Source organism: Salvelinus fontinalis, chromosome 2 (genome assembly GCF_029448725.1).
Source record: "Salvelinus fontinalis isolate EN_2023a chromosome 2, ASM2944872v1, whole genome shotgun sequence".
NCBI classification, from domain to species: domain Eukaryota; kingdom Metazoa; phylum Chordata; class Actinopteri; order Salmoniformes; family Salmonidae; genus Salvelinus; species Salvelinus fontinalis.
The window spans coordinates 90,291,373-90,318,372 of NC_074666.1; the positions used below are offsets into that span (position 1 = coordinate 90,291,373).

General features: G+C 39.4%; 1 protein-coding gene across 1 annotated transcript; it reads left to right on the forward strand.

The window, feature by feature from the left end:
- The first annotated feature begins 533 nt into the window (after positions 1-533).
- Positions 534-20,037, forward strand: LOC129831384 (NLR family CARD domain-containing protein 3-like). The gene is made up of 13 exons (XM_055894741.1): positions 534-612; positions 5,277-5,420; positions 7,160-7,276; positions 7,674-7,814; positions 12,160-12,276; positions 12,538-12,622; positions 12,752-12,980; positions 13,409-15,206; positions 15,465-15,638; positions 16,596-16,769; positions 18,250-18,423; positions 18,568-18,614; positions 19,016-20,037. The coding sequence occupies exons 2-13, from the start codon at positions 5,293-5,295 to the stop codon at positions 19,567-19,569; spliced, it is 3,738 nt and encodes a 1,245-aa protein (XP_055750716.1). The 5' UTR covers positions 534-612; positions 5,277-5,292; the 3' UTR covers positions 19,570-20,037.
- The last annotated feature ends 6,963 nt before the right edge of the window (positions 20,038-27,000 follow it).

The window sequence follows — 27,000 nt, forward strand, 5'->3', positions numbered from 1 at the left end:
ACCCATGCCAAATATTTTCAGTCTCCTGAGGGGGAATAGGCTTTGTCGTGCCCACTTCATGACTGTCTTGGTGTGTTTGGACCATGATAGTTTGTTGGTGATGTGATAGGAGTGGCTATAGAGTCAGCTACCATCCTCAGAAATGTCTATATAGTACCTTTAAGTTAAGACCTCACAGATCTGTTCATGCCAGAGTAATTCAATTAATGATATTAATTGATTCTTAAAGAAGACAAGTTGTAAATCATGAGCCTCATCTTGAGGAGTCACATGTGACAATAAAACAATTGTATGAGTGCTGATCTAGGATCAGTTTAGTATTTTAGATCATAATGCATCAGATTACATGGAGAGGGGTGACCGGATCCTATATCAGACACCTGTATGAATAGGGGACCAGAAGTCACCAGGGCCAAGAAACCGAAAACATACTGTTGTAAAGTCTAGTTACAGCATGTGTTTAGTGTCATCTAGTGGAAGATACGAATACAACACTATTCATAGAGTGGGGGGATAGCTGATTCAAACAGAAAGTAAAGTTGGTATTTTGTACTGGATCCATTTTGAGACAAATGAGCAGAAAACACTATATGCAGAGAAGTACAAAATAAAGTAAGTATTTCTGAACAATAATCTATTCTAATGGACATAGTAAGATAATTAATACATGGAATGAGATGATACTAGTTAGTAGAACTGCTACTTGAGCTTAGTTGCTGACAGACAGCAGTTTTCAAGTGGAAACTAATCAGTAGACCTACATGTTATCAGTCAAACGTCTGGTAAAGATGGTGGAGGAGCGTTTCAATTATAGGGTTTTATGTTTATCTTAGGGCTTCTCAAGCCTTTTGTTCCTACTCAGTATTTACACACCTGATTCAACTTGTCATCAAATATTTAAAACAGTTTAATATTTGAGGCATACAAATGAACATTCTCAAATTAAAACCTGTTTGGTTTGTAGGCATGCTTACAATTATTAAAGGCCACCAGTGATTCACATTTTGGAGGAGCAACATTTGGTGCATTGGCATGGGCTTCATGCAACTGACTGTTAGCGCCACATTCTGTTTACTGTTGTTATATAAAGGAGTTAAACCGTGAAGCATTCCCTGAAGTCTCGCCTCTGAGCCACCAAGGTAAAGACAGTTTCACGTTGGATATTCAACGGATATACACGCTTTCAAACCTCAATAGCTTTCAAGCCACTTGAGCCACAGACTCCAAATAAGTGCCATGATGTTGGAAAAATTGCGCACAACATTATACACAGGTCTTATTTTCACGATTTGGACATTAAATTGCTTTCCAAAGCAAATAAACATGTGGAAATGTGAGCAGCATTTTGTATTCCTAGCTGATTCAGTACAAACTTTTTTTTACATTCGAATTTCAATCGCTCCTTGGTCATGTGACCTACTTGACTCAAACAAGGTCCAGAATGTCCACTGACTACCCTTCTATATTGCACACCCTTGAGTTTGTCCATTTTCATCTCAAACGTTTTTACATTCATTTTTCAAACTTTCAAACATTTGTGACCTACTGATCTCAAACTACTTTCAGAATGTCCGTGGACTGGTGGAGACGGAGTGAAGCTTACACTCCGGTAACGCGACCGATCCCGGAGAAGCTGGCGGGAGCCCTGGGGAGAGTTCTCTTTTCTTTGTGAAGGGCAGGGCACCCTGGAATGGGTTCGCCCCAAGAGAAGGGCCCAAGCCCTGGAAAGCGTTGCGGTTCCGGTGGCGTCCGGTGAGCTCTCGCTGGCCCTTGAAAATCCGGGAGAGAGTGTATAAATCACGCAAAAATGAGCATTAGGGAGGTGGGGCACTGATGTTGGGCTATTAGGCCTGTGTCGCAGTCGGTGTTCCAATTCATCCCTAAGGTGTTCGATAGGGTTGAGATCAGGGCTCTGTACAGGCCAGTCAAGTTCGTCCACACCGATCTCAACAAGCCATTTCTGTACGGACCTCGCTTTGTGCGCGAGACATTTTCATGCTGAAACAGAAAACGGCCTTCTGCAAACTGTTGTCACAAAGTTGGAAGCACAGAATCGTCTACAATGTCATTGTATGCTGTAGCGTTAAGATTTCCCTTCACTGGACCAAAGGAGACGAGCCTGAACTATAAAACCCCCCCCAGACAATTATACCTCATCCACCAAACTTTTCAGTTGGCACTATGTATTTGGGCAAGTAGCGTTCTCCTGGCATCTGGCAAACCCAGATTTATTGGACTGCCAGATGGTGAAGCGTGATTCATCACTCCAGAGAACGCGTTTCCACTGCTCCAGAGTCCAATGGCGGCGAGCTTTACACCACTCCAGCCGATGCTTGTCATTGTGCATGGTGATCTTAAGCTTGTGTGCGTGCGGCTGCTCGGCCATGTAAACAAATTTCATGAACCTCCCATTTCATGACGAACAGTTCTTGTGCTGATGTTGCTTCCAGACACAGTTTGGAACTGGGTAGTGAGTGTGGAAACCGAGGACAGGCAATTATTACGAGCTTCAGCACTCGGTGGTCCCGTTCTGTGATCTTGTGTGGCTTACCACAATACGGCTCAGCTGTTGTTGCTCCTAGAAGTTTCCACTTCACAATAACAGCACTTACAGTTGACCGGGGCAGCTCTAGCAGGGCAGAAATGTGATGAACTGACTAGTTGGAAAGGTGCTATCCTACGACGGTGCCATGTTGAAAGTCACTGAGGTCTTCAGTAAGGCCATTCTACTGCCAATGTTTGTCTATGGAGATTGCATGGCTGTGTGCTCGGTCTTATACACCTGTCAGCAACGGTAGCTGAAATAGCCAATTATACTAATTTGAAGGGGTGTCCACATACTTTTGTAGATATACTGTACATTCTCTGTCCTGCTACTGGCAGGCCTATAACGTTATGTGAACTGATCTGAACAGGTTTAGGCTGGTCATCTAGGATATGTAGGCTATAGCTGAGGTATAGACCTCGATCTGCATATCACTAACAAACCGCTATTATACATTTTATTACTTTACATAATATATAATATCTTACTTGTTGCAAAAAAACGTTCCAATTGGATCGATGATTCCCCCCAGATCAATCAGACCTGTTTTAGCCCTTCTGTCTACATTCTAAGATACGTTTAGAAAAGAACAGATTGAAAGACAATAAATAGCCTACTTTTAATGACTAAAAATAAGTGTGAGACATGGCCTTGTGTTGCTGCACTGTCTAGAACTACCTTAAAACCTCTACCACTTCTCTCTCCCGGATCCGGGATCCTCCTCATTAGAAAAGCTGACTAGCATAGCCTAGCCTAACGGGACAGGGATATCATATAATATAATTTTCATGAAATCACAAGTCCAATACAGCAAATGAAAGATAAACATCTTGTGAATCCAGCCATCATTTCCGATTTTTAAAATGTTTTACAGCGAAAACACAATATGTATTTCTATTAGCTAACCACAATAGCCAAACACACAACCGCATATTTTCACCATGTTTTCACCGCATAGGTAGCTTTCACAAAACCGACAAAATAGAGATAAAGTTAGTCACTAACCAAGAAACAACTGCATCAGATGACAGTCTTATAACATGTTATACAATACATTTATGTTTTGTTCGAAAATGTGCATATTTGAGGTGTAAATCATAGTTTTACATTGCAGCTACCATCAAAAATAGCACAAAAGCAGCCAGAATAATTACAGAGAGCAACGTGAAATAAATAAATACTCATCATAAAACATTTATGAAAAATACAAGGTGTACAGCAAATGAAAGATAAACATCTTGTGAATCCAGCCAATATTTCCGATTTTTTAAGTGTTTTACAGCGAAAACACAATATAGAATTATATTAGCTTACCACAATAGCCAAACACACAAACACATTTATTCACCGCAAAGGTAGCTTTTGCAAAAACCAGCAAAAGATATAAAATTAATCACTAACCTTTGGACAACTTCATCAGATGACAGTCTTATAACATCATGTTATACAATACATTTATGTTTTGTTCGAAAATGTGCATATTTAGAGCTGCAAATCGTGGTTATACATTGTGAATACGTAGCAACATTTTCCCAGAATGTCCGGAGATATTTTGGACACTCACCTAATCTGACCAAAGAACTCATCATAAACTTTACATAAAAATACTTGTTGTATGGCAAATGAAAGATACACTGGTTCTTAATGCAACCGCTGTGTTAGATTTTTTAAAATAACTTTACCATAACATACAGCTTGCGTTATTGTGAGACAGCACTCACCAACACGGCGGAGAATAGGACTCAACATTTTACACAGAAATACGAAATAACATCATAAATGTTTTCTTACTTTTGCTGAGCTTCCATCAGAATGTTGTACAAGGAGTCCTTGGTCCAGAATAAATCGTTGTTTGGTTTTAGAGTGTCCATTTCTTCTGTCGAATTCGCGCCACAATGCTAGCCAAGGTTGCTAACATTCCCATCCTCTCTTGGCGCAAAGAACGGAAAACTCCAAAAGTCCCAATAAACGTTAAATAAACTGATAAAACTGGGTTGAAAAACCTACTTCATGATGTTATTATCATATGTATCAAATAAAATCAGAGCCGGAGATATTCGCCGTGTATACCGAACGCTTTTCAGAAGACAATGTCGAGCTCCCCTGCGCGCCTTCGAGGACAAAGAAAATACTGGACCTGTCACTCCAAAAGCTCTTATTCGACCTCAGATCAAGCTAGACACCCCAATCCACCTTCCACTGCCTGTTGACATCTAGTGGAAGGCGTATGAAGTGCATGCATATCGATAAATAAAAGCCAGTTGAATAGGCAGGCCCTGAAACAGAGCCTCTTTTTCCGATTTTTCACCTTCTGTATGGAAGTTTGCTGCCAAATGAGTTCTGTTTTACTCACAGATATAATTCAAACAGTTTTAGAAACTTGAGAGTGTTTTCTATCCAATAGTAATAATAATATGCATATTGTATGATCTAGAATAGAGTACGAGGCCGTTTAAATTGGGCACGATTTTTTCCAAAGTGAAAACAGCGCCCCCCTATTGACAAGAAGTTACAAACAGTGACTTATTATTAGTTCATTGACAGTTACCATGGAGAAGAGATGTCACAACTACATGTTCATGTGCTTGCATTGAATCGCCTGACTGTTTTGATATGTCTGTTAGTAAATGTTTTATTTCAAAGAGAGAATGATTATAATAGAAACCAATTGACATTCAATAATTAATTGTCACTGTGTAAACCATAACCAACATGCTGGATCTCTGTTTAGGGGTCAGTGCTCTGAAATGAGTCTCTCTGGGGAGAGAGAGGAGGGGGACCCTGCCTCTGAAATGAGTCTCTCTGAGGAGAGAGAGGAGGGGGACCCTGCCTCTGAAATGAGTCACTCTGAGGAACATGACACCAAAGCTAAGAGGTGAGATGACAATTTTGTTTAAGAATAATTAAGTTTATTTCCAAAATACTATAGCCACAATTTCTTCACTTTAGTTTTTTCATCATAAATGATTGCTTATGGGTACCTTCAATATTGCTATTTTTTAAAAACGCTATATATCCATTGTTTAGCTTGAATAGAATGTTCGTATCTTGTATATAAAACGAATGCACTTACAGATGTCATATCTTAATTTGACCCAGTTTCTCACAGCAGGAAAATTATGTGGATTATAATTCATTAATAGGTTTTGTAGGGGTTGGTACCTTTTTTCATTAGGGCAAATCAAACTGGACATTTTTTAAGTGAAAATTTCAAACTATAGAAGCCTTTTTAAAGCTTGAATACACTACAGTACGATAACTGCATTGTAAGTCACTCTGGACCCAGTTTCCCGATAGCGATGGAATTTAGGTTTACGAGTGTTTTAAGATGCATCTTTCCTACAACAGCTGAAGATGTAACATACATTTCCCACTCACAACGTAGAGAGAACGATTTCTAAGTGCTTCGTTAGAGCATGTTGTTATGTAGAAGATCGAAAGTAAGGGAGCCCTGCTCTCAGATCAGCTTTCTGCTTTCAAATATTTTCTTAACATTATAATTAGTTCACAATACTGACAACGGATCAGCTCCTAGAGAGACATTACCACCTACGGCTGAAAATATTGAGGCGCCTTATTCTAAGGCTTATCCAATAAAAGTGCACTAAATCACAGATTTGGCACATCATTGCGCAAATGTTAGGCATCAAATATATTGACAAATTACTGACAGTAGTCTACAAGTGGCAATATAACTCCATTGATTGAACATTAAATGTATTTCAATATGATTGAAATAGGCTTATAAACTACTGTTAATATTTTAATGCAGTCATCTGGGCTTTTATTTGAAGCATACTTTCATATGTCACTTGTTTGTATCAATTACAAAGACATTTGTAACTTTGTATTTGTAGTCAACTTTGTTCTGAAATGATCAGCGATCAAAGAGAGACGGATTAACCATGTGAATCTATTTTTAGCAGAAATCTTCTCTGTATAAAATGATGCTGGAGGGGGAGAAGCATCTAAAGACTCAGCTGTTCTACGAGTGGTCTGAGGCAGGCGTTAGATTTTGAGCATTTTCAAGTGCATCGTTAATAATGATGGTTTTGCCAAACAGCTCAGAGATTTAACAATGATCGTACAAAGATTCTAATGATGAATTTAGCCTTAAGAAGCTTTTGTGAAACCGGGCCATGGATAAAAACATCTGCTAAATTCAAAAGTATGTGTTTTACATACAGATCTTATATTACTGTATTGAATTATAAAAAATAAATATTATGCTGATGTCACAAATGTATGATTTGTACAGTTCTTTATTATACATGTAGCTATTTGTAACATTTTAACTGTGTAAAACCTAGCAGTACAACTTATTTCTCTGAGAGTGAGACAGATATATAGCATTTTGGAAAACAAACACACAATTATTTGTCGTTCTGAAATGAAACCATAGATATTAAACAAACACGTGTCTGTCATTGAATGCCATGATTAGCTAGTGAAAAAACACAACAATCTTTTTCATAATTTCTTTAAGCAATAAAATCAAATTTACCAACATTTCTGACAATGGATATATTGCGTTTTGGAATTAAACTTCTTATTTTTCCCTATTTGAGTTCAGAGTAAATGAGAGAAGAAATGTTTGTCTCTGTTGTGTTGAAGCCCAATCAAGCGCAAGAGACCAGCCTCCCTTGCACCCAGCTGTGTGTCCATGAAGAGTGACCGGTCTATGTTTCCTCCTATAACGTTTAGAGAGGGAGACTTTTCTACTGAACAAAGGTAAGAAGAACTCATGGGACATGGTCAGTGAGTTAAACAACTCTGTCTCTAGTAATTTCTCCTCCCATTTTCCCATTTATTTTTGTTGTTATAATAATCTATAGGAAAATACTTTTTTCGATTTTCTTAGTCCTAAAACAATATTAAACAAACACAACATTCCCTCTGTGTGTGTGTGTGTGTGACGAACAGTGACACATTATTATTAATGACAGTTACCATGGAGAATAGATATCAATCAACTAGATGTGATGCATTAAATCACATGACGGTTTCTATATGCCTGTTTGTAAATGTTTTATTTCTCAAAGAGATAATTCATAAATGAGAACAATTGACATTCAAGAATTAGTTGTCACTGTGTTAACCACAACCAACATGCTGGATCTCTGTTTAGGGGTCCGTGTTCTAAAATGAGTATCTCTGGAGAGAGGGAGGAGGGGGGCCCTGTCTCTAAAATGAGTCTCTCTGGAGAGAGAGAGGGGGGCCCTGTCTCTAAAATGAGTCTCTCTGGGGAACATGAGATCAAAGTTAAGAGGTGAGATGACAATATTGTTTAAGAATTTATTATGTTTTTTTCCAAAATGCGATATCCACATTTTTTATCACATTTGTGTGATAGGAACATTTCTTTCACAACAGAATATCACATGAAGATATGGCAACTGTACTATAAGTCTCTCTGGGGCCAGTTTCCAGATAGTGATGGAATTTAGACTTACGAGTGTTTTAAAGATGCATCTTTCCTACAACTGCCGAAGATGTTACATGCTTTTCCCAAAACATCATCCAGAGTAAACAGTCGCTATGTGTCTCTTTGGAGCATGTGTCGAAACTGATAGGATTGAAAGGAAGGGAGCGCTGCTCTCAGATCAGCTTTGTACATTCAAATCTTTCTTTAAATTATAATTTGTTAAAAATACTGACGACGGATCAGCACCTAGAGAGATATTAACACCTACAGCTGCAAATATTGAGGCGGCTTTTTCTGACACTTACACAATAAAAATGCACTACATCACAGATTTGGCACATCATTGCACACATGTTAGGCTACACATAATGAAATATATTGAGACAAATTACAGACCAACAGAAAGAAAAAAATGCCGCCGACAAAGAATGCTGCCTTGCTTCTAGTCCTTAGGACACTTTGCAGTATTTCGTTTATTATGTAATATTTCTTACATTGTTAGCCCAGAAAATCGCATGTGTTATTACATACAGCCGGGAAGAACTATTAGATATCAGAGCGGCGTCAACTCACCAGCACTACGACCAGGAATATGACTTTCCCGAAGCAGATCCTTTGTCCGCACCACCCAGGGCATTTGAACTGATAACAGAGGCCGACCCAAAACAATGCCACCGTAGAGGAGGGAGCCAGAGCGGTCTTCTAGTCAGACTTAGGAGACGCGCACACCACCCACCGCTTCCGAGTATATTACTTGCTAATGTCCAGTCCCTAGATAACAAAGTTGACAGGATCAGCGGAAGAGTTGCTTTCCGGAGAGACATCAGGAATTGTAACATACTCTGTTTCACGGAAACATGGCTCTATCGGGATATACTGTCACAGTCACCTGGATTCCTAGTGCATCGCAATGACAGAAATAAACATCTCTCCGGGAAGAAGAAGAAGGGGGTGTATGTTTCATGACTAACGACTCATGGTGTAATTGTAACAACATACAGGAACTCAAGTCCTTTTGTTCACCTGACCTAGAATTCCTCACAATCAAATGCCGACCGTATGATTTCCCAAGAGAATTCTCTTCGGTTATTGTCACAGCCGTGTATATCCCAGCTCAAGCCAATACCACAACGGCCCTCAAGGAACTTCACTGGACTTTATGCAAACTGAAAACCATATATCCTGTGGCAGCATTTATTGTAGCTGGGGATTTTAACAAAGCAAATTTGAGGAAAAGGATGCCTAAATTCTATCAGCATATTGACTTTAGCATTCACGCTGGAAAAACACTGAACCATTGCTACTCTAACTTCCAGGATGCGTACAAGGCCCTCCCCGCCCTCCTTTCGGCAAATCTGACTACAGCTCCATTTTGCTCCTCCCTTCCTAAAGTCAGAAACTCAAACAGGAAGCACCCGTGCAAGGACTATTCAGTGCTGGTCTGACCAATCGGAATCCACGCTTCAAGATTGTTTTGATCACGTGGACTGGGATATGTTCCGGGTAGCTTCCGAGAATAGTACTGACGTGTACACTGAGACGGTTACTGATTTCATCAAGAAGTGTATAGGAGATGTTGTACCCAGTGTGACTATTTAAACCTACCCTAACCAGAAACTGTGGATTGATGGCAGCATTCACACAAAACTGAAAGCAGGAAGCACCACATTTAACCATGGCAAGGTGACGGCGAATATGGCAGAATACAAACAGAGTAGTCATTCCCTCCGCAAGGCAATCAAACAAGGAAAACCTTAATATCGAGACAAAGTGTAGTCGCGATACAAAGGCTCAGACACGAGACGTATGTGACAGGGATTACAGTCAATCACTGACTACACAAGGAAAACCAGCCCCGTATCGGACACCGACGTCTTGCTGCCGGACAAGCTAAACACCTTCTTCGCCCATTTTGAGGATAACACAGTCCCACCGACGCGGCCAGCTACCATGGACTGTGGTCTCTCCTTCTCCGTGGTTGACGTGGAATTGTTAGATATTACTTGTTAGATACTGCTGCACTGTCGGAGCTAGAAGCACAAGCATTTCACTACACTCGCAATAACATCTACTAACCATGTGTATGTGACCAATACATTTGATTTGATATAGCATTTAATAGCTTAAAAACGTGATTATTTGTCTCTCTGAAATGAAACCATCAAGTGATAGATTTTTAACAAACCCATGTCTGTCATTGAATGCCATAATTAGCTAGTGAAAAAACACAACAATATCTTTCATAATTTCTTTAACCTGTTGAGGATGGGGGCGCTGTTGTGACTATTTATGCTAATCGTGTAATTTTTGAAACGGCTTCCCACAAAATCCTTGATCGTACAATATGCATATTATTATTATTATTGGATAGAAAACAGTCTATAGTTTCTATAGGAGTTGAAATTTTGTCTCTAAGTGGAACAGAGCCCATTCTACAGCAATTTCCCTGACATGGAGTCAGATTTCAGAAATTTTGGCACCTGATCTGGAGTCAGTTAAAAGGGCACTGTTATTGCTATGAGTATACGGACACTGCTTACGTCTTCCCCTGGATGCCTTTACGTGATGACGATTTGAATGGGGTCGATTGCACGTTCACAGGCACTACAAATGAAAAAACCCTGAGGCTAGTCACTGTTTTGGAGCTGCGTCATGCGCCTAGAGGACACCGACCCGCGCCTGTTCCAAGCATTAGTGGAGGGAGTAATATTACTCGGGTCATGTTTCTACTCGTTATGGGAGTTAAAAACATCATAAGGTAGTTAATTTAAAGCGTTTTATAGCAATTTATATCTGTTTAGTGCGATTTTGGGACATTTATTTCTGAAACGCTCTAAATTGCTGGGCACGCTTCCAGTTCATCCCGAACGCAGTTGGCATTTCCACATGGCAAGAGGACAGCTTTCCACCAAAAGACGATTGGACCCAAGAAAGGATCCTTTGCCCAAGATACTGATGGAAGAACAGCTCAAAGTAGGACATTTTTATTATGATAAATCGTGTTTCTGTCGAAAAATGTTAGTGGCTTAGGACGCCATGTTTTTTGACGTAGCTTCGCTTGGCGCAAACTGTATTGAAAAGTAAGGATAATTTAAAAAATGTAATTCCGCGATTGTATTAAGAATTAAATTGTCTATCAATCCCTGTCCACCCTATATTTTTTAGTCACGTTTATGAGTATTTATGTATAAGAGTAGATCACTGTCTAAGTGGCGCACGGACATTTTCTCACCAGCTTGGCTACATTTCACATTGTCTAACCATGATTTTGGTGGCTAAATATAAACATTTTCGATCAAACTCTATATGGATTGTGTAATATGATGTTACAGGAGTGTCATCTGAAGAATTCTGAGAAGGTTAGTGAAAAAATTAATATATTTTGGCGATGTTGACTTTTATCGCTCACTTTGGCTAGAATCAATGCTGGGCTGCTATGTGCTATATGCTATGCTAATATAACGATTTATTGTGTTTTCGCTGTAAGACACTTAGAAAATCTGAAATATTGTCTGTATTCACAGGATCTGTGTCTTTCGATTAGTGTATGCTGTGTATTTTTACGAAATGTTTGATGATTAGTAAGTAGGTAAACACGTTGCTCAATGTAGTTCTTCTAGTCCATTTGTGACGGTGGGTGCAATTGTAACCTATGCCATCTACCTGAAACATGCACTTTTTTCTAACAAAACCTATCCCATACCATAAATATGTTATCAGACTGTCATCTGATGAGTTTTTTTCTTGGTTAGGGGCTATAAATATCTTAGTTTAGCCGAATTGGTGATAGCTACTGGTGTTGGTGGACAAATAAAAGATGGTGGATTATGCTAATGTGTTTTTAGGTAATAGATGTACATCTTTACATATTGTGTCTTCCCTGTAAAACATTTTAAAAATCGGACATGTTGGCTGGATTCACAAGATCTGTGTCTTTCATTAGCTGCATTGGACTTTAATGTGTGAAAGTTAAATATTTAAAAAAAATATTTTTTTTGAATTTCGCGGCTCTGCCTTTTCAGTGGGGGGGGGGGGGGGAGTGCCGCTAGCGGCACTCTCATCCTAGACAGGTTAAAGCAATAAAAGCAAATTTACCAACATTTCTGAAAATGGAATGAAACTTCTTATTTTTCCCTATCTGAGTTCGGAGTAAATGAGAGAAGGAATGTTTGTGTCTGTTGTGTTGAAGTCCAATCAAGCAGGAGAGACCAGCCTCCCTTGCACCCAGCTGTGTGTCCATGAAGAGTGACCGGTCTATGTTTCCTCCTATAACGTTTAGAGAGGGAGACTTTTCTACTGAACAAAGGTAAGAAGAACTCATGGGTCATGGTCAATGAGTTAAACAACACTGTCTCTAGTAAATTCTCTTCTCCCATTTTACCATTTATTTTTGTTGTTTTCATAATCCATATTCTAATCCTTTTTCGCATTTTCATAGTCATAAAACAATATTAAACAAAAACAACATTCCCTTCCTCTGTGTGTGTGTGTGCGTGCGTGTGTGTTTGAGAGAGAGAGAGAGAGACCTCCCTGGATGAGGAGATGTAATATCATGTTTTGTCCACAGTTACCAACAGGAGAGATCAGAGTCAGAGATTCTCAGTGGTCAATCTTCCCAGAGTCATCAAACAGACCTGGCCTCCATATTCAGTGTATGTAGTCCTTTTATGTACATTTGTTTTTGTTTACCTCAAGTAAAGTTGATCTGTAAATCATTCATTAATATGTCAATGAGAAAGCATTTATTATCTTGCTTAACTTAATGACTTAATTTATCTCAGTTGCTTGAAGAGAATATTATGACATTTGTGAAGAACGAGCTGAAGATGTTCAAGAGGATTCTTAGTCCAGAACTCCCAGAAGGCTTTGAGTTTCAGAAGCAGGATATGGAAATGGTGGATGCTGAAGATGAGCAGCAGGAGAGCAGTGCCAGAGAGGGGGCTCTGAAGATCACACTGCACATCCTGAGGAAAATGAACCAGAAGGAGCTTGCTGACACACTGGAGAAAAGTAAGAGTTGTCTGCCTCATGATAAATGCTGTTTTATAACAAACATTTAAAAACTGTAGATAAAGTACAGCTAAAGTAGCTGTGTAACTCAATGATATTGTAACAGCCTTAACACAACACCTAGTGACCTCATCAAGTAGCAGCGGAATGTGTTGTGTTGATTATTTTAGACACAGAGAAGAGGAGTGAGACAGTGAAGAGGAGAGACAGAGGAGAGACAGAGAGAGACAACATGAATAATACCATAAATAATACCAATAATAATATAATCAATCACTCCAGTGTGTAATGCATTATGAAAACATTTACACATTTATACAGACAGTTAAGAGAATACATTATTATAATGTACAACACTATAACACCGTCCTACAATACTGTAGGCATTAAAACAGACGTAATATTAGTATCCTCTGTGTTATTTTTAGATTCAGTAGAGCTTGATGTGATTTGCCAACGTCAACTCAAATCTAATCTAAAGAAGAAATTTCAATGTATATTTGAGGGGATCGCTAAACAAGGAAACCCAACACTTCTCAATAAGATCTACACAGAGCTCTACATCACAGAGGGTGGAACAGGAGAGGTCAATAATGAACATGAGCTGAGACAGATTGAGACAACAACCAGGAAACAAGCAATACCAGAGAGAGGAATCAAATGTAACGACATCTTCAAACCCTTAACTGGACAAGACAAACCGATCAGAACTGTGCTGACAAAGGGAGTCGCTGGCATTGGAAAAACAGTCTCTGTGCAGAAGTTCATTCTGGACTGGGCTGAAGGAAAAGCAAATCAGGATGTCCAATTTGTATTTTCATTCCCTTTTCGGGAGCTGAATTTGATGAAAGGGGAAAAACACACTTTGATTGATCTTCTCAATCACTTCTCAATGGAAACCAAAGAATCAAGAATCTCCAACTACGACAAGTACAAAGTTCTGTTCATCTTTGATGGTCTGGATGAGTGCCGACTGCCCCTAGACTTCCAGAAGAACAAGATCTGTTGTGACGTCACAAAGTCAACCTCAGTGGACGTTCTGCTGACAAATCTCATCAAGGGAAATCTGCTTCCCTCTGCTCTCCTCTGGATAACTACCCGACCTGCAGCAGCCAATAAGATCCCTTCAGGGTGTGTTGACCAGGTGACAGAGGTACGAGGGTTCAATGACCCACAGAAGGAGGAGTACTTCAGGAAGAGATTCAGGGATAAGGACCTGGCCAGCAGAATCATCTCACACATAAAGACATCAAGGAGCCTCCACATCATGTGCCACATTCCAGTCTTCTGTTGGATTTCTGCAACAGTCCTTGAACACATGCTGAAACAGAAGAGAGAAGAGATGCCCAAGACTCTGACTGAGATGTACACACACCTTGTGGTGTTTCATACCAAATGGAAGAATGAAAAATATCTTGGGAAAGAAGAGGCAGGTCCTGACTGGAGTAAAGAGAGCATTCTGTCACTGGGAAAGCTGGCTTTTCAACAGCTTCTGAATCACAATCTGATTTTCTATGAAGAAGACCTGAAAGAGGCTGGCATTGATGTCAATGAAGCCTCAGTGTACTCAGGATTGTGCACACAGCTCTTTAAAGAGGAATGTGGGCTGTACCAGGACAAGGTGTACTGCTTTGTGCATCTGAGCATTCAGGAGTTTCTGGCTGCTGTATATGTGTTCCTCTCATTCATCAACAACAATGAGAATCTAATGGCCAAACCGCAATCAACTTCCAGTAACTTTACTGCACTGTTCAGAGACAAGCCTGAAGTTGCTTTCTACAAGAGTGCTGTGGATAAAGCCTTACAAAGTGAGACAGGAAACCTGGACCTTTTCCTTCGCTTCCTTCTGGGCCTCTCACTGGAGTCCAATCACAAGCACTTACGAGGTCTACTGACAAAGACAAGAAGCAGCTCACAGAGCCATGAAGAAACAGTCAAGTACATCAAGGAGAAGATCAGGGAGAATCCCTCTCCAGAGAGGTGCATCAATCTGTTCCACTGTCTGAATGAACTGAATGACCATTCTCTAGTGGAGGAGATTCAAAGCTACCTGAGATCAGGAAGTGTCTCAAAAGCCAAACTGTCACCTGCACAGTGGTCAGCTCTGGTCTTTGTGTTGCTGACATCAGAGAAGGAGGTGGATGTGTTTGACCTGAAGAAATACTCCAGATCAGAGGAAGGTCTTCTGAGGCTGCTGCCAGTGATCAAAGCTTCCAGAGCTGCTCTGTGAGTACAAACATGACATTTAAGTACCAATCATCAGGAAGAAATATTCCGTTTAGAGAACTGATATTGAAAAACTAGATTGAAAAACATTTTGAATCAATGCATTGATGTTCACATAACTATAACGATATGACCATACAATTGTGGTAGAAGGAAGATGAATCTATATGTTGTTTGAGAGAATTAACCATTCTCCTTCTACACTACTGGTGTTAAATTAACAGTGTGTTTTTGACATCATGATGATCTTTCTGTCAGGCTGTCAGGCTGTGGAGTCACAGAGGAAGGTTGTGCTTCTCTGGTCTCAGCTCTGGAGTCAAACCCCTCACACCTGAGAGAGCTGGATCTGAGTAACAATGACCTGAAGGATTCAGGAGTGAAGCTTCTCTCTGCTGGACTTAGGAATCCCCACTGTAAACTGGAGACTCTGAGGTCAGTATTCCTGTAGTTGGTCAACAAGTGATAACTGTTCACCAGATCCACATGTGTTTTCCAGGCACACATAGTCCACACCATATGTGTTTGGACAGTGAAGCTTACAGTTTTACATTTGTCGCTATGCTCCAGCATTTTGGATATGACATAGAATGTTTGATATTAGGCGACAGTACAGTGTGTTACCTTTTATTTGAGGGTAATGGTGAGAGGTTAGCATGTTTTGTTGTAGCCTCTCACTCATTATTATTCATGATTCATACATGATTTTCTTAATCATGGCACCATCAGGATTACTTTAGTAGTGTTTAGAAACATGTTATCTACTCACTTAGACAGATGATTAATCCAGTCATCATCCACCATTCAGTTACTATTGGTCAAAACATAACCCAAAACACAACCAAAACAAACTGCAAATGCAACCCACGAGTTTGGAACCAAATACTAAACTTTTGACGACTTTAATACACTGTAAGTGAATTGGTCAGAATAGTTATGACTTCTTCAAATGGGGGGACTAGATACATAAAGTGCTTTAATTTCTAAACTGTGAAAAAGATATGTATGAAAATACCCTCAAATAAAAGGTGACATTATATACTGTCACCTCATATGAAACATTTGATCTCCAATCCAAAATGCTGGATTATAGAGCCAAATCAAAATGTTTTCTTCACGGTCAAACTAGATATGTTTTGGACTGTATACTCAAAACAATCTAAATCTGATACCTGACTTTCTGTATTTTGACTGATACTGCTTTGTTAACTGGTCTGGTCTGTCTACTCAAATATTTGTGTTTTATATTTCTCTCTACAAGCAGTACTTTGATTATTAGAAATGTTTCATAATGATACATCCATTTAAAATGTTGTAAAAAATATACTGCCACTCCATTCACCACCAAATAATAGCATTGCGATTTTTAATATGATTTTACTCTTTTATCAGGCTGTCAGGCTGTGGAGTCACAGAGGAAGGTTGTACTTCTCTGGTCTCAGCTCTGAGGTCAAACCCCTCACACCTGAGAGAGCTGGATCTGAGTAACAATGACCTGAACAATTCAGGAGTGAACCTGCTCTCTGATGGACTAGGGAATCCCCACTGTCAACTGGAGACTCTGAGGTCAGTATTCCTGTAGTTGGTCAACTACTGATAACTGTTCACCAGATCCACATGTGTTTACCAGGCACACATAGTCCACACCATATGTGTTTGGACAGTGAAGCTTACAGTTTAAAATTAGGCGCTATGCTCCAGCATTTTGGATTTGATATAAATTAGAATGTTTCATATTAGGTGACTTTACAGAATGTTACCTTTTTATATGAGTGTATTCATACATATCTGTTTTACCCTTTAGAAATGAAAGCACTTTATCTGGGATTCTTCTATTTGAAGAAGTCGTAATTATTTGGACAAATTCACTTATAGTGTATTAAATTATTCAAAAGTTAAGCATTTGGTCCCATATTCTTTGCCTGCAGTGATTACATCAAGCTTGTGACTCTACCAACTTGTTGAATGTATATGCAGTTTGTTTTGGTTGTGTTTTGGATTGTGTTTTTCCTAATAGAAACTAAATGGTGAATAAAGTCCTGTCATTTTAGAGTCACTGCACTTGTACTGTATGTAAGAATAGAAGATGTTTCTGAACACTTCTACATTCATGTGGATACTACCATGATTATGAATAATGAATTAATCGTGAATGATTATGAATGACCAGAGGAACAAATATCATGCCCCCTCTGTTATTGGTAATGTTGAGAGGTTAACTGTTTTGTTGAATCCTCTGTAACTTTTCACTCATCATTTTTCAGGTTTGATTAATGATTTTTCTTAATCATGGAATCATCAGGATTATTTTAGTAGTGTCTAGAAACATGTTATCGACTCACTTAGACGGAAGATTAATCCAGTCATCATCCACCATTCAGTTACTATTGGGCAAAACACAACCCAAAACACAACCAAAACAAACTGCAAATGCAACCCACGAGTTTGGGACCAAATACTAAACTTTCGACTACTTTAATACACTATGAGTGAATTGGTCAGAATACTTATGGCTTCTTCAAATGGGGGGACTAGATGCATAAAGTGCTTTTATTCTGAAACGGTTCAATAGATACGTATGACAATACTGTCAAATAAAAGGTGACATGTATGTATGTATGTATGTATGTATGTATGTATGTATGTATGAAAACACTCTGAATTTAAAGGTGACGTTATATACTGTTATATATTTATTTATATGTTTATATATACTGTCACCCCATCGGAAAAGTTGATATCAAATCCCAAATTCTGGATTATAGAGCCACATTTAAAATGTTAGGTTCATTGTCAAAATAGATTTGGTGTGGACTCAATACAATCATAATCTGATACCTCACTGTCTGTCTTTGGACTGAAACTACTTTTTAAACTGGTTTGGTCAGTCTACTCAAATATTTGTAATTTACATTGTGTCTCTACAAGCAACAATTTGATCATTTGTCATTTATGAATTCGTATGGCAGGTTTCAGGACACAGATGTATCTGAATATGTTGAAAAATAATAGCAGTGTGATTTTAAAGTGCTGTTACTCTTTTCAGGCTGTCATTCTGTCTAGTCACAGAGGAAGGCTGTGCTTCTCTGGTCTCAGCTCTGAAGTCAAACCCCTCACACCTGAGAGAGCTGGATCTGAGCTACAATCACCCAGGAGACTCAGGAGTCAGACTGCTCTCTGCTGGACTGGAGGATCCACACTGCAGACTGGAGAAACTCAAGTATGTAGAGGATTTATGTCAATGTTCATATCCGACATGTTTGAGTTATCAGGCTAGTTAAGACACCAATTGGACAAAAGTGTGTGTGTGTGTGCGTTCACGTGTACCACTCAATAACTGTCTGTTCTGCTTACCTCTATACAGTGTGGAATATGGTGGAGAGTACACAATGAAACCTGGGCTTAGAAAATGTGAGTGTTTACTGCTGTGAAGAATATGACTAAGAATAAGTCTTAATTCAAGTCAAAGACCACCATCATTACTTACTTGGTCATATTAAATATAAGCTGTAGTTCTACAGAAGCAGAAATCAGGGACACCAAAGCTTAGAAAGAGTTGCTTTAACAATGTGTGTGTCTGTGTATGTGTGTGCCGTGTTTGTGCTACATAAGAAGTGTGTGTGTGTGTGAGTAAATAATGGGAATAAGTGTGTTTTATATTACCATACAGTATCACATATGATCTCAAGTTACCTTAACTTCTCCTTTTGATACCTAGAAACATCTACATCAAATTAATTAGTGAAAAGTGAGTTAACATTCTAATGTGAATGATGATGATTTCTAATATTGTGTCTGGTTTCATCCATCAGATGCCTGTGATCTCACACTGGACCCAAACACAGTAAACATACACCTCTCTCTGTCTGAGGAAAACACAAAGGTGACATGGAGGAGGGAGAGGCAGCCGTATCCTGATCACCTAGAGAGATTTGAGGACTGTGGACAGGTGCTGTGTAGAGAGGGTCTGACTGGGCGCTGTTACTGGGAGGTAGAGTGGAGTGGGAGTGTGGCAATTATAGGAGTGACATATAAAGGAATCAGCAGGAGAGGAGGGGGTATGGACTGTCTGATTGGATGGAATGACAAGTCCTGGAGTCTGTTCTGCTCTTACAATAGTTACAAAGCCTATCACAATAATAATCCCACTACCATAGACGTCCCCCCCTCCAGCCCCCACAGAGTAGGAGTGTATCTGGACTGGCCAGCCGGCACTCTGTCCTTCTACAGAGTCTCCTCTGACTCACTGACCCACCTGTACACATTCCACACTACATTCACTGAGACCCTCTATCCAGGATTTAGGGTTTGGTTTGAAGACTCCTCAGTGTCCCTGTGTCAAACACAACATGATGTTTCACTCTAATCCTGGTCATGTTCAGTAAGACACAATGGAGCAACAATGTAGAATATCTCTCTAGTGTGTAAACATACGATTGTAAATATTCATGAATACACACTATTGAAGTTGACAGACATTGTCAACTAGATTCTTTCATTAATAGAATGAATCACCACACTGTCTGGTAAAAACTGTTTTCATTTAGAAATCACTGATCTTGTTGTTATTGGTCTTCTTGGTGTTTGTAAATATTGTTGTCTGTAAAAAGTTAATATGTTAAATTCTTGACACAACAATCATGTTTCTGTATAAACTCAATTCCACTGAATGAAATGTACATGTGACAGATGTGACTAATAAAGGTTAATCAACCTGATGAAAGAAGAGAGGTGGAAATGTTTTATTATTGATCAGAATATGACAGTACAGTAAATGGACTACAGTAATAGGGGTTGTGTTCAGTACATAGAAATGGGTCTTATTCAGATGAAAAGGAAGCTTTTATGATCTCACACAAACAGACTTTAACTGTATAAAATGTCAACTTCAATGGGGTCGTAGCTGTATCTTAGTGGTGTGTTTTTAGTGAATCTCCTTTCTCTGTCGTCTCTGGTACAACACCCTCTGTGGGGTCGTAGCTGTATCTTAGTGGTGTGTTTTTAGTGAATCTCCTTTCTCTATCGTCTCTGGTACAACACCCTCTGTGGGGTCAGAAACATTCAGGGGAAGTGGAAAGAGATCCTGTGACGTGACTTACTCTTTTGGACGTTAACATCACAACATCTTAACTCCTCCTCCACAGTTACTGGATTGGTTCAACAGGACAGAAGAGAACCTCCCCCGACATTTAATATTTTCTCGTCAGCACCAGAAAGACAGAAACATTCGCATTTATTTTTTGCCTGCTAGGTTTCTGTTTGTGTACAATGATGACTCCTGGGTAAATACACACTCTTGTTACGTTGCAACAAGCAGCTTCAGGAAGTGATACTGTGTATTCAGTATTCACATTATAATACACACTATTCTGTCATTATAATATACACTATTCTGTCATTATAATATTCACTATTCTGTTACTATAATATCCACTATTCTGTCATTATAATATCCACTATTCTGTCATTATAATATCCACTATTCTGTCATTATTAAATCCACTATTCTGTCATTATAATATCCACTATTCTGCCATTATAATATTCACTATTCTGTCATTATAATATTCACTATTCTGTTACTATAATATCCACTATTCTGTCATTATAATATCCACTATTCTGTCATTATAATATCCACTATTCTGTCATTATTATATCCATTATTCTGTCATAATATCCACTATTCTGCCATTATAATATTCACTATTCTGTCATTATAATATTCACTATTCTGTCATTATTATATCCATTATTCTGTCATTATAATTTTCACTATTCTGTCATTATTATATCCATTATTCTGTCATTATAATATTCACTATTCTGTCATTATAATATCCACTATTCTGTCATTATAATATCCACTATTCTGTCATTATAATATTCACTATTCTGTCATTATAATATTTACTATTCTGTCATTATAATATCCACTATTCTGTCATTATAATATCCACTATTCTGTCATTATAATATTCACTATTCTGTCATTATAATATTTACTATTCTGTCATTATAATAGACACTATTCTGTCATTATAATATCCACTATTCCAGTATTATAATATCCACTACTCTGTCATTATAATATCCCCTATTATGTCATTATAATATCCACTATTCTGTCATTATATTATTCACTATTCTGTCATTATAATATCCACTATTGTGTCATTATAATATTCACTATTCTGTCATTATAATATTCACTATTCTGTCATTATAATATTCACTATTCTGTTACTATAATATCCACTATTCTGTCATTATAATATTCACTATTCTGTCATTATAATATTCACTATTCTGCTACTATAATATCCAATATCTGTCAAAATAATATCCACTATTCTATCATTATAAAATCCCCTATTATGTCATTATAATATCCACTATTCTGTCATTATATTATTCACTATTCTGTCATTATAATATCCACTATTGTGTCATTATAATATTCACTATTCTGTCATTATAATATTCACTATTCTGTTACTATAATATCCAATATCTGTCAAAATAATATCCACTATTCTGTCATTATAATATCCACTATTATGTCATTATAATATCCACTATTCTGTCATTATAATATTCACTATTCTGTCATTATAATATCCACTATTGTGTCATTATAATATTCACTATTCTGTCATTATAATATTCACTATTCTGTCATTATAATATTCACTATTCTGTTACTATAATATCCACTATTCTGTCATTATAATATTCACTATTCTGTCATTATAATATTCACTATTCTGTTACTATAATATCCAATATCTGTCAAAATAATATCCACTATTCTGTCATTATAATATCCACTATTCTGTCATTATAATATCCACTATTCTGTCATTACAATATCCACTATTCTGTCATTATAATATCCACTATTCTGTCATTATAATATTCACTATTCTGTCATTATAATATTCACTATTCTGTCATTATAATTTTCACTATTCTATCATTATAATTTTCACTATTCTGTCATTATAATATCCACTATTCTGTCTTTATAATATCCACTATTCTGTCATTGTAATATCCACTAATCTGTCATTATAATATCCACTATCTGTCATTAAAATTGCCCTCGATAGAAGCCTGTGTTACAGACATAAGGAAGTGGATGGCTGAAAACGTTCTACTTTTAAACTCGGACAAAACAGAAATGCTTGTTCTAGGTCCCAAGAAACAAAGAGATCTTCTGTTAAATCTGACAATTCATCTTGATGGTTGTAAAGTCGTCTCAAATAAAACTGTGAAGGACCTCGGCTTTACTCTTGACCCTGATCTCTCTTTTGACAAACATATCAAGACTGTTTCAAGGACAGCTTTTTTCCATCTACGTAACATTGCAAAAATCTGAAATTTTCTGTCCAAAAATGATGCAGAAAAATTAATCCATGCATTTGTTACTTCTAGGTTAGACTACTGCAATGCTCTACTTTACGGCTACCCGGATAAAGCACTAAATAAACTTCAGTTAGTGCTAAATACGGCTGCTAGAATCCTGACTAGAACCAAGAAATTTGATCATATTACTCCAGTGCTAGCTTCCCTACACTGGCTTCCTGTTAAGGCAAGGACTAATGTCAAGGTTTTACTGTTAACCTATAAAGCGTTACATGGGCCTGCTCCTACCTATCTTTCCGAGTTGGTCCTGCCGTACATACCAATACGTACGCTACGGTCACAAGACGCAGGCCTCCTAATTATCCCTAGAATTTCTAAGCAAACAGCGGGAGGCAGGGCTTTCTCCTATAGATCTCCATTTTTATGGAACAGTCTGCCTACCCATGTGAGAGACGCAGACTCGGTCTCAACCTTTAAGTCTTTACTGAAGACTTATCTCTTCAGTAGGTCATATGATTGAGTGTAATGTGGCCCAGGAGTGTGAAGGTGAACGGAAAGGCTCTGGAGCAACGAACCCCCCTTGCTGTCTCTGCCTGGCCGGTTCCCCTCTCTCCACTGGGATTCTCTGCCTCTAACCCTATTACAGGGGCTGAGTCACTGGCTTACTGGTGCTCTTTCATGCCGTCCCTGGGAGGGGTGCGTCACTTGAGTGGGCTGAGTTACTGACGTGATCTTCCTGTCTGGGTTGGCGCCCCCCCTTGGTTTGTGCTGTGGTGGAGATCTTTGTTGGCTATACTCGGCCTTGTCTCAGGATTATAAGTTGGTGGTTGAAGATATCCCTCCAGTGGTGCGGGGATGTGCTTTGGCAAAGTGGGTGGGGTTATATCCTTCCTATTTGGCCCTGTCCGGGGGTATCTTCGGATGGGGCCACAGTGTCTCCTGACCGCTCCTGTCTCAGCCTCCAGTATTTATGCCGCAGTAGTTTGTGTCGGGGGGCTAGGGTCAGTTGGTTATACCTGGAGTACTTCTCCTGTCTTATCCAGTGTCCTGTGTGAATTTAAGTATGCTTTCTCTAATTCTCTCGTTCTCTCTTTCTTTCTCTCTCTCTGAGAACCTGAGCCCTAGGACCATACGTCAGGACTACCGGGCATGACGACTCCTTGCTGTCCCCAGTCCGCCTGGCCTTGCTGCTATTCCAGTTTCAAGTGTTCTGCCTGCGGTTACGGAACCCCTACCTGTCCCAGACCTGCTGTTTTCAACTCTTAATGATCGGCTATGAAAAGCCAACTGAGATTTATTCCTGATTATTATTTGACCATGCTTGTCATTTATGAACATTTTGAAAATCTTGGCTCTCTCTAATTTTCTCCTTCTCTCTTTCTTTCTCTCGGAGGACCTGAGCCCTGGGACCATACGTCGGGACTGCCGGGCGTGGTGGCTCCTTGCTGTCCCCAGTCCGCCTGGCCTTGCTGCTGTTCCGGTTTCAGCTGGTCTGCCTGCGGTTATGGAACCGCCACCTGTCCCAGACCTGTTGTTTTTCAACTCTTAATGATCCGCTATGAAAAGCCAACTGAAAATTATTCATGATTATTATTTGACCATGCTGGTCATTTATGAACATTTGAACATCTTGGCATAGTTCTGTTATAATCTCCACCCGGCACAGCCAGAAGAGGACTGGCCACCCCTCATAGCCTGGTTCCTCTCTAGTTTTCTTCCTAGGTTTTGGCCTTTCTAGGGAGTTTTTCCTAGCCACCGTGCTTCTACACCTGCATTCTAGCTGTTTGGGGTTTTAGGCTGGGTCTCTGTACAGCACTTCGAGATATTAGCTGATGTACGAAGGGCTATATAAAATAAACTTGATTGATTGATTATAATATCCACTATTCCAGTATTATAATATCCACTACTCTGTCATTATAATATCCCCTATTATGTCATTATAATATCCCCTATTATGTCATTATAATATCCACTATTCTGTCATTATATTATTCACTATTCTGCCATTATAATATCCACTATTGTGTCATTATAATATGCACTATTCTGTCATTATAATATCCAATATTCTGTCATTATAATATCCAATATTCTGTCATTATAATATCCACTAGTCTGTTCAGATAACAGGAGATAACCATGGAACTGGAGGAATCCAACTGGAAACTTGGTATCTTTGATTGTTTTTCCCAGTTTATGATTATAACATCACATACAAATTACAAACTATTGTTAACCAGAACAGTGTCCAGGTTCAGCCCCAATTATCTCTATTCTAGGGAGAGAGAGATGACCAGCTTCAGCCCCAGTTATCTCTACTGTAGGGAGAGAGAGACATCCAGGTTCATCCCCAGTTATTTCTACTCTCGGGAGAGAGACATGTCCAGGTTCAGCCCCAATTATCTATATTCTAGGGAGAGAGAGATGTCCAGGTTTAGCCCCAGTTATCTCTACTGTAGGGAGAAAGAAACTCCCAGGTTCATCCCCAGTTATCTCTATTCTAGGGAGAGAGAGATGTCCAGCTTCAGTCCCAGTTATCTCTATTCTAGGGAGAGAGAGATGTCCAGCTTCAGTCCCAGTTATCTCTACTCTAGGGAGAGAGAGATGTCCAGGTTCATCCCCAGTTATCTCTATTCTAGGGAGAGAGATGTCCAGGTTCAGCCCCAAGTTATCTCTACTGTAGGGAGAAAGAAACTCCCAGGTTCATCCCCAGTTATCTCTATTATCGGGAGAGAGATGTCCAGGTTCAGCCCCAGTTATCTCTACTCTAGGGAGAGAGATGTCCAGGTTCAGCCCCAGTTATCTCTACTCTAGGGAGAGAGAGATGTCCAGGTTCATCCCCAGTTATCTCTATTCTAGGGAGAGAGAGATGTCCAGGTTCAGCCCCAAGTTATCTCTACTCTAGGGAGAAAGAAACTCCCAGGTTCATCCCCAGTTATCTCTATTATCGGGAGAGAGATGTCCAGGTTCAGCCCCAGTTATCTCTACTCTAGGGAGAGAGATGTCCAGGTTCAGCCCCAGTTATCTCTATTCTAGGGAGATAGAGATGTCCAGGTTCAGCCCCAAGTTATCTCTACTCTAGGGAGAAAGAAACTCCCAGGTTCATCCCCAGTTATCTCTATTATCGGGAGAGAGATGTCCAGGTTCAGCCCCAGTTATCTCTACTGTAGGGAGAGAGAGATGTCCAGGTTCATCCCCAAGTTATCTCTACTCCAGGGAGAGAGAGATGTCCAGCTTCAGTCCCAGTTATCTCTATTCTAGGGAGAGAGATATCCAGCTTCAGTCCCAGTTATCTCTACTGTAGGGAGAGAGAGATGTCCAGGTTCATCCCCAAGTTATCTCTACTCCAGGGAGAGAGAGATGTCCAGGTTCAGCCCCAGTTATCTCTACTCCAGGGAGAGAGAGATGTCCAGGTTCAGTCCCAGTTATCTCTACTCCAGGGAGAGAGAAATGTCCAGCTTCAGTCCCAGTTAACTCCATACTAGGGAGAGAGAGATGTCCAGCTTCAGTCCCAGTTAACTCCATACTAGGGAGAGAGAGATGTCCAGCTTCAGTCCCAGTTAACTCCATACTAGGGAGAGAGAGATGTCCAGCTTCAGTCCCAGTTAACTCCATACTAGGGAGAGAGAGATGTCCAGCTTCAGTCCCAGTTAACTCTATACTAGGGAGAGTGAGAGTTTGACCAAACCATTTACCTTATCAGTGAGTGATGAAGATCTGGTACTTGTTTCCACCCTCATGAAAACTAAGTGTTGTAATAATTATATTTGAGAGAGTGTTATCACTTATCTAGATATATACTTTACTATACTTTTTTCAACCCATTGGAGCAAAGGACAACAGACTGATGATTGTCGTCTTCGTATACCTGTCACTGTCATTCGTTGATTGTCTAATAATTGTATACAGTGTGATTACAGCCCAGGATCGAACCAGGATCGGTAGTGACCCCTCTAGCACTGAGATGCAGTGCCTTAGACCGCTGTGCCATTCGGGAGCTAAGCTTGGACTGGTTCGAATCAATATAACCTGGTACAGGAGGCTTGGACTGGTCGTAATGAATAAACTCTGGTACAGGAGGCTTGGACTGGTCCTAATCAATACAACTCTGGTACAGGAGGCTTGGACTGGTCCTAATCAATACAACTCTGGTACAGGAGGCTTGGACTGGTCCTAATCAATACAACTCTGGTACAGGAGGCTTGGACTGGTCCTAATCAATACAACTCTGGTACAGGAGGCTTGGACTGGTCCTAATCAATACAACTCTGGTACAGGAAGCTTGGACTGGTCCTAATCAATACAACTCTGGTACAGGAGGCTTGGACTGGTCCTAATCAATACAACTCTGGTACAGGAGGCTTGGACTGGTTCTCATGAATACAACTCTGGTACAGGAAGCTTGGACTGGTTCTCATGAATACAA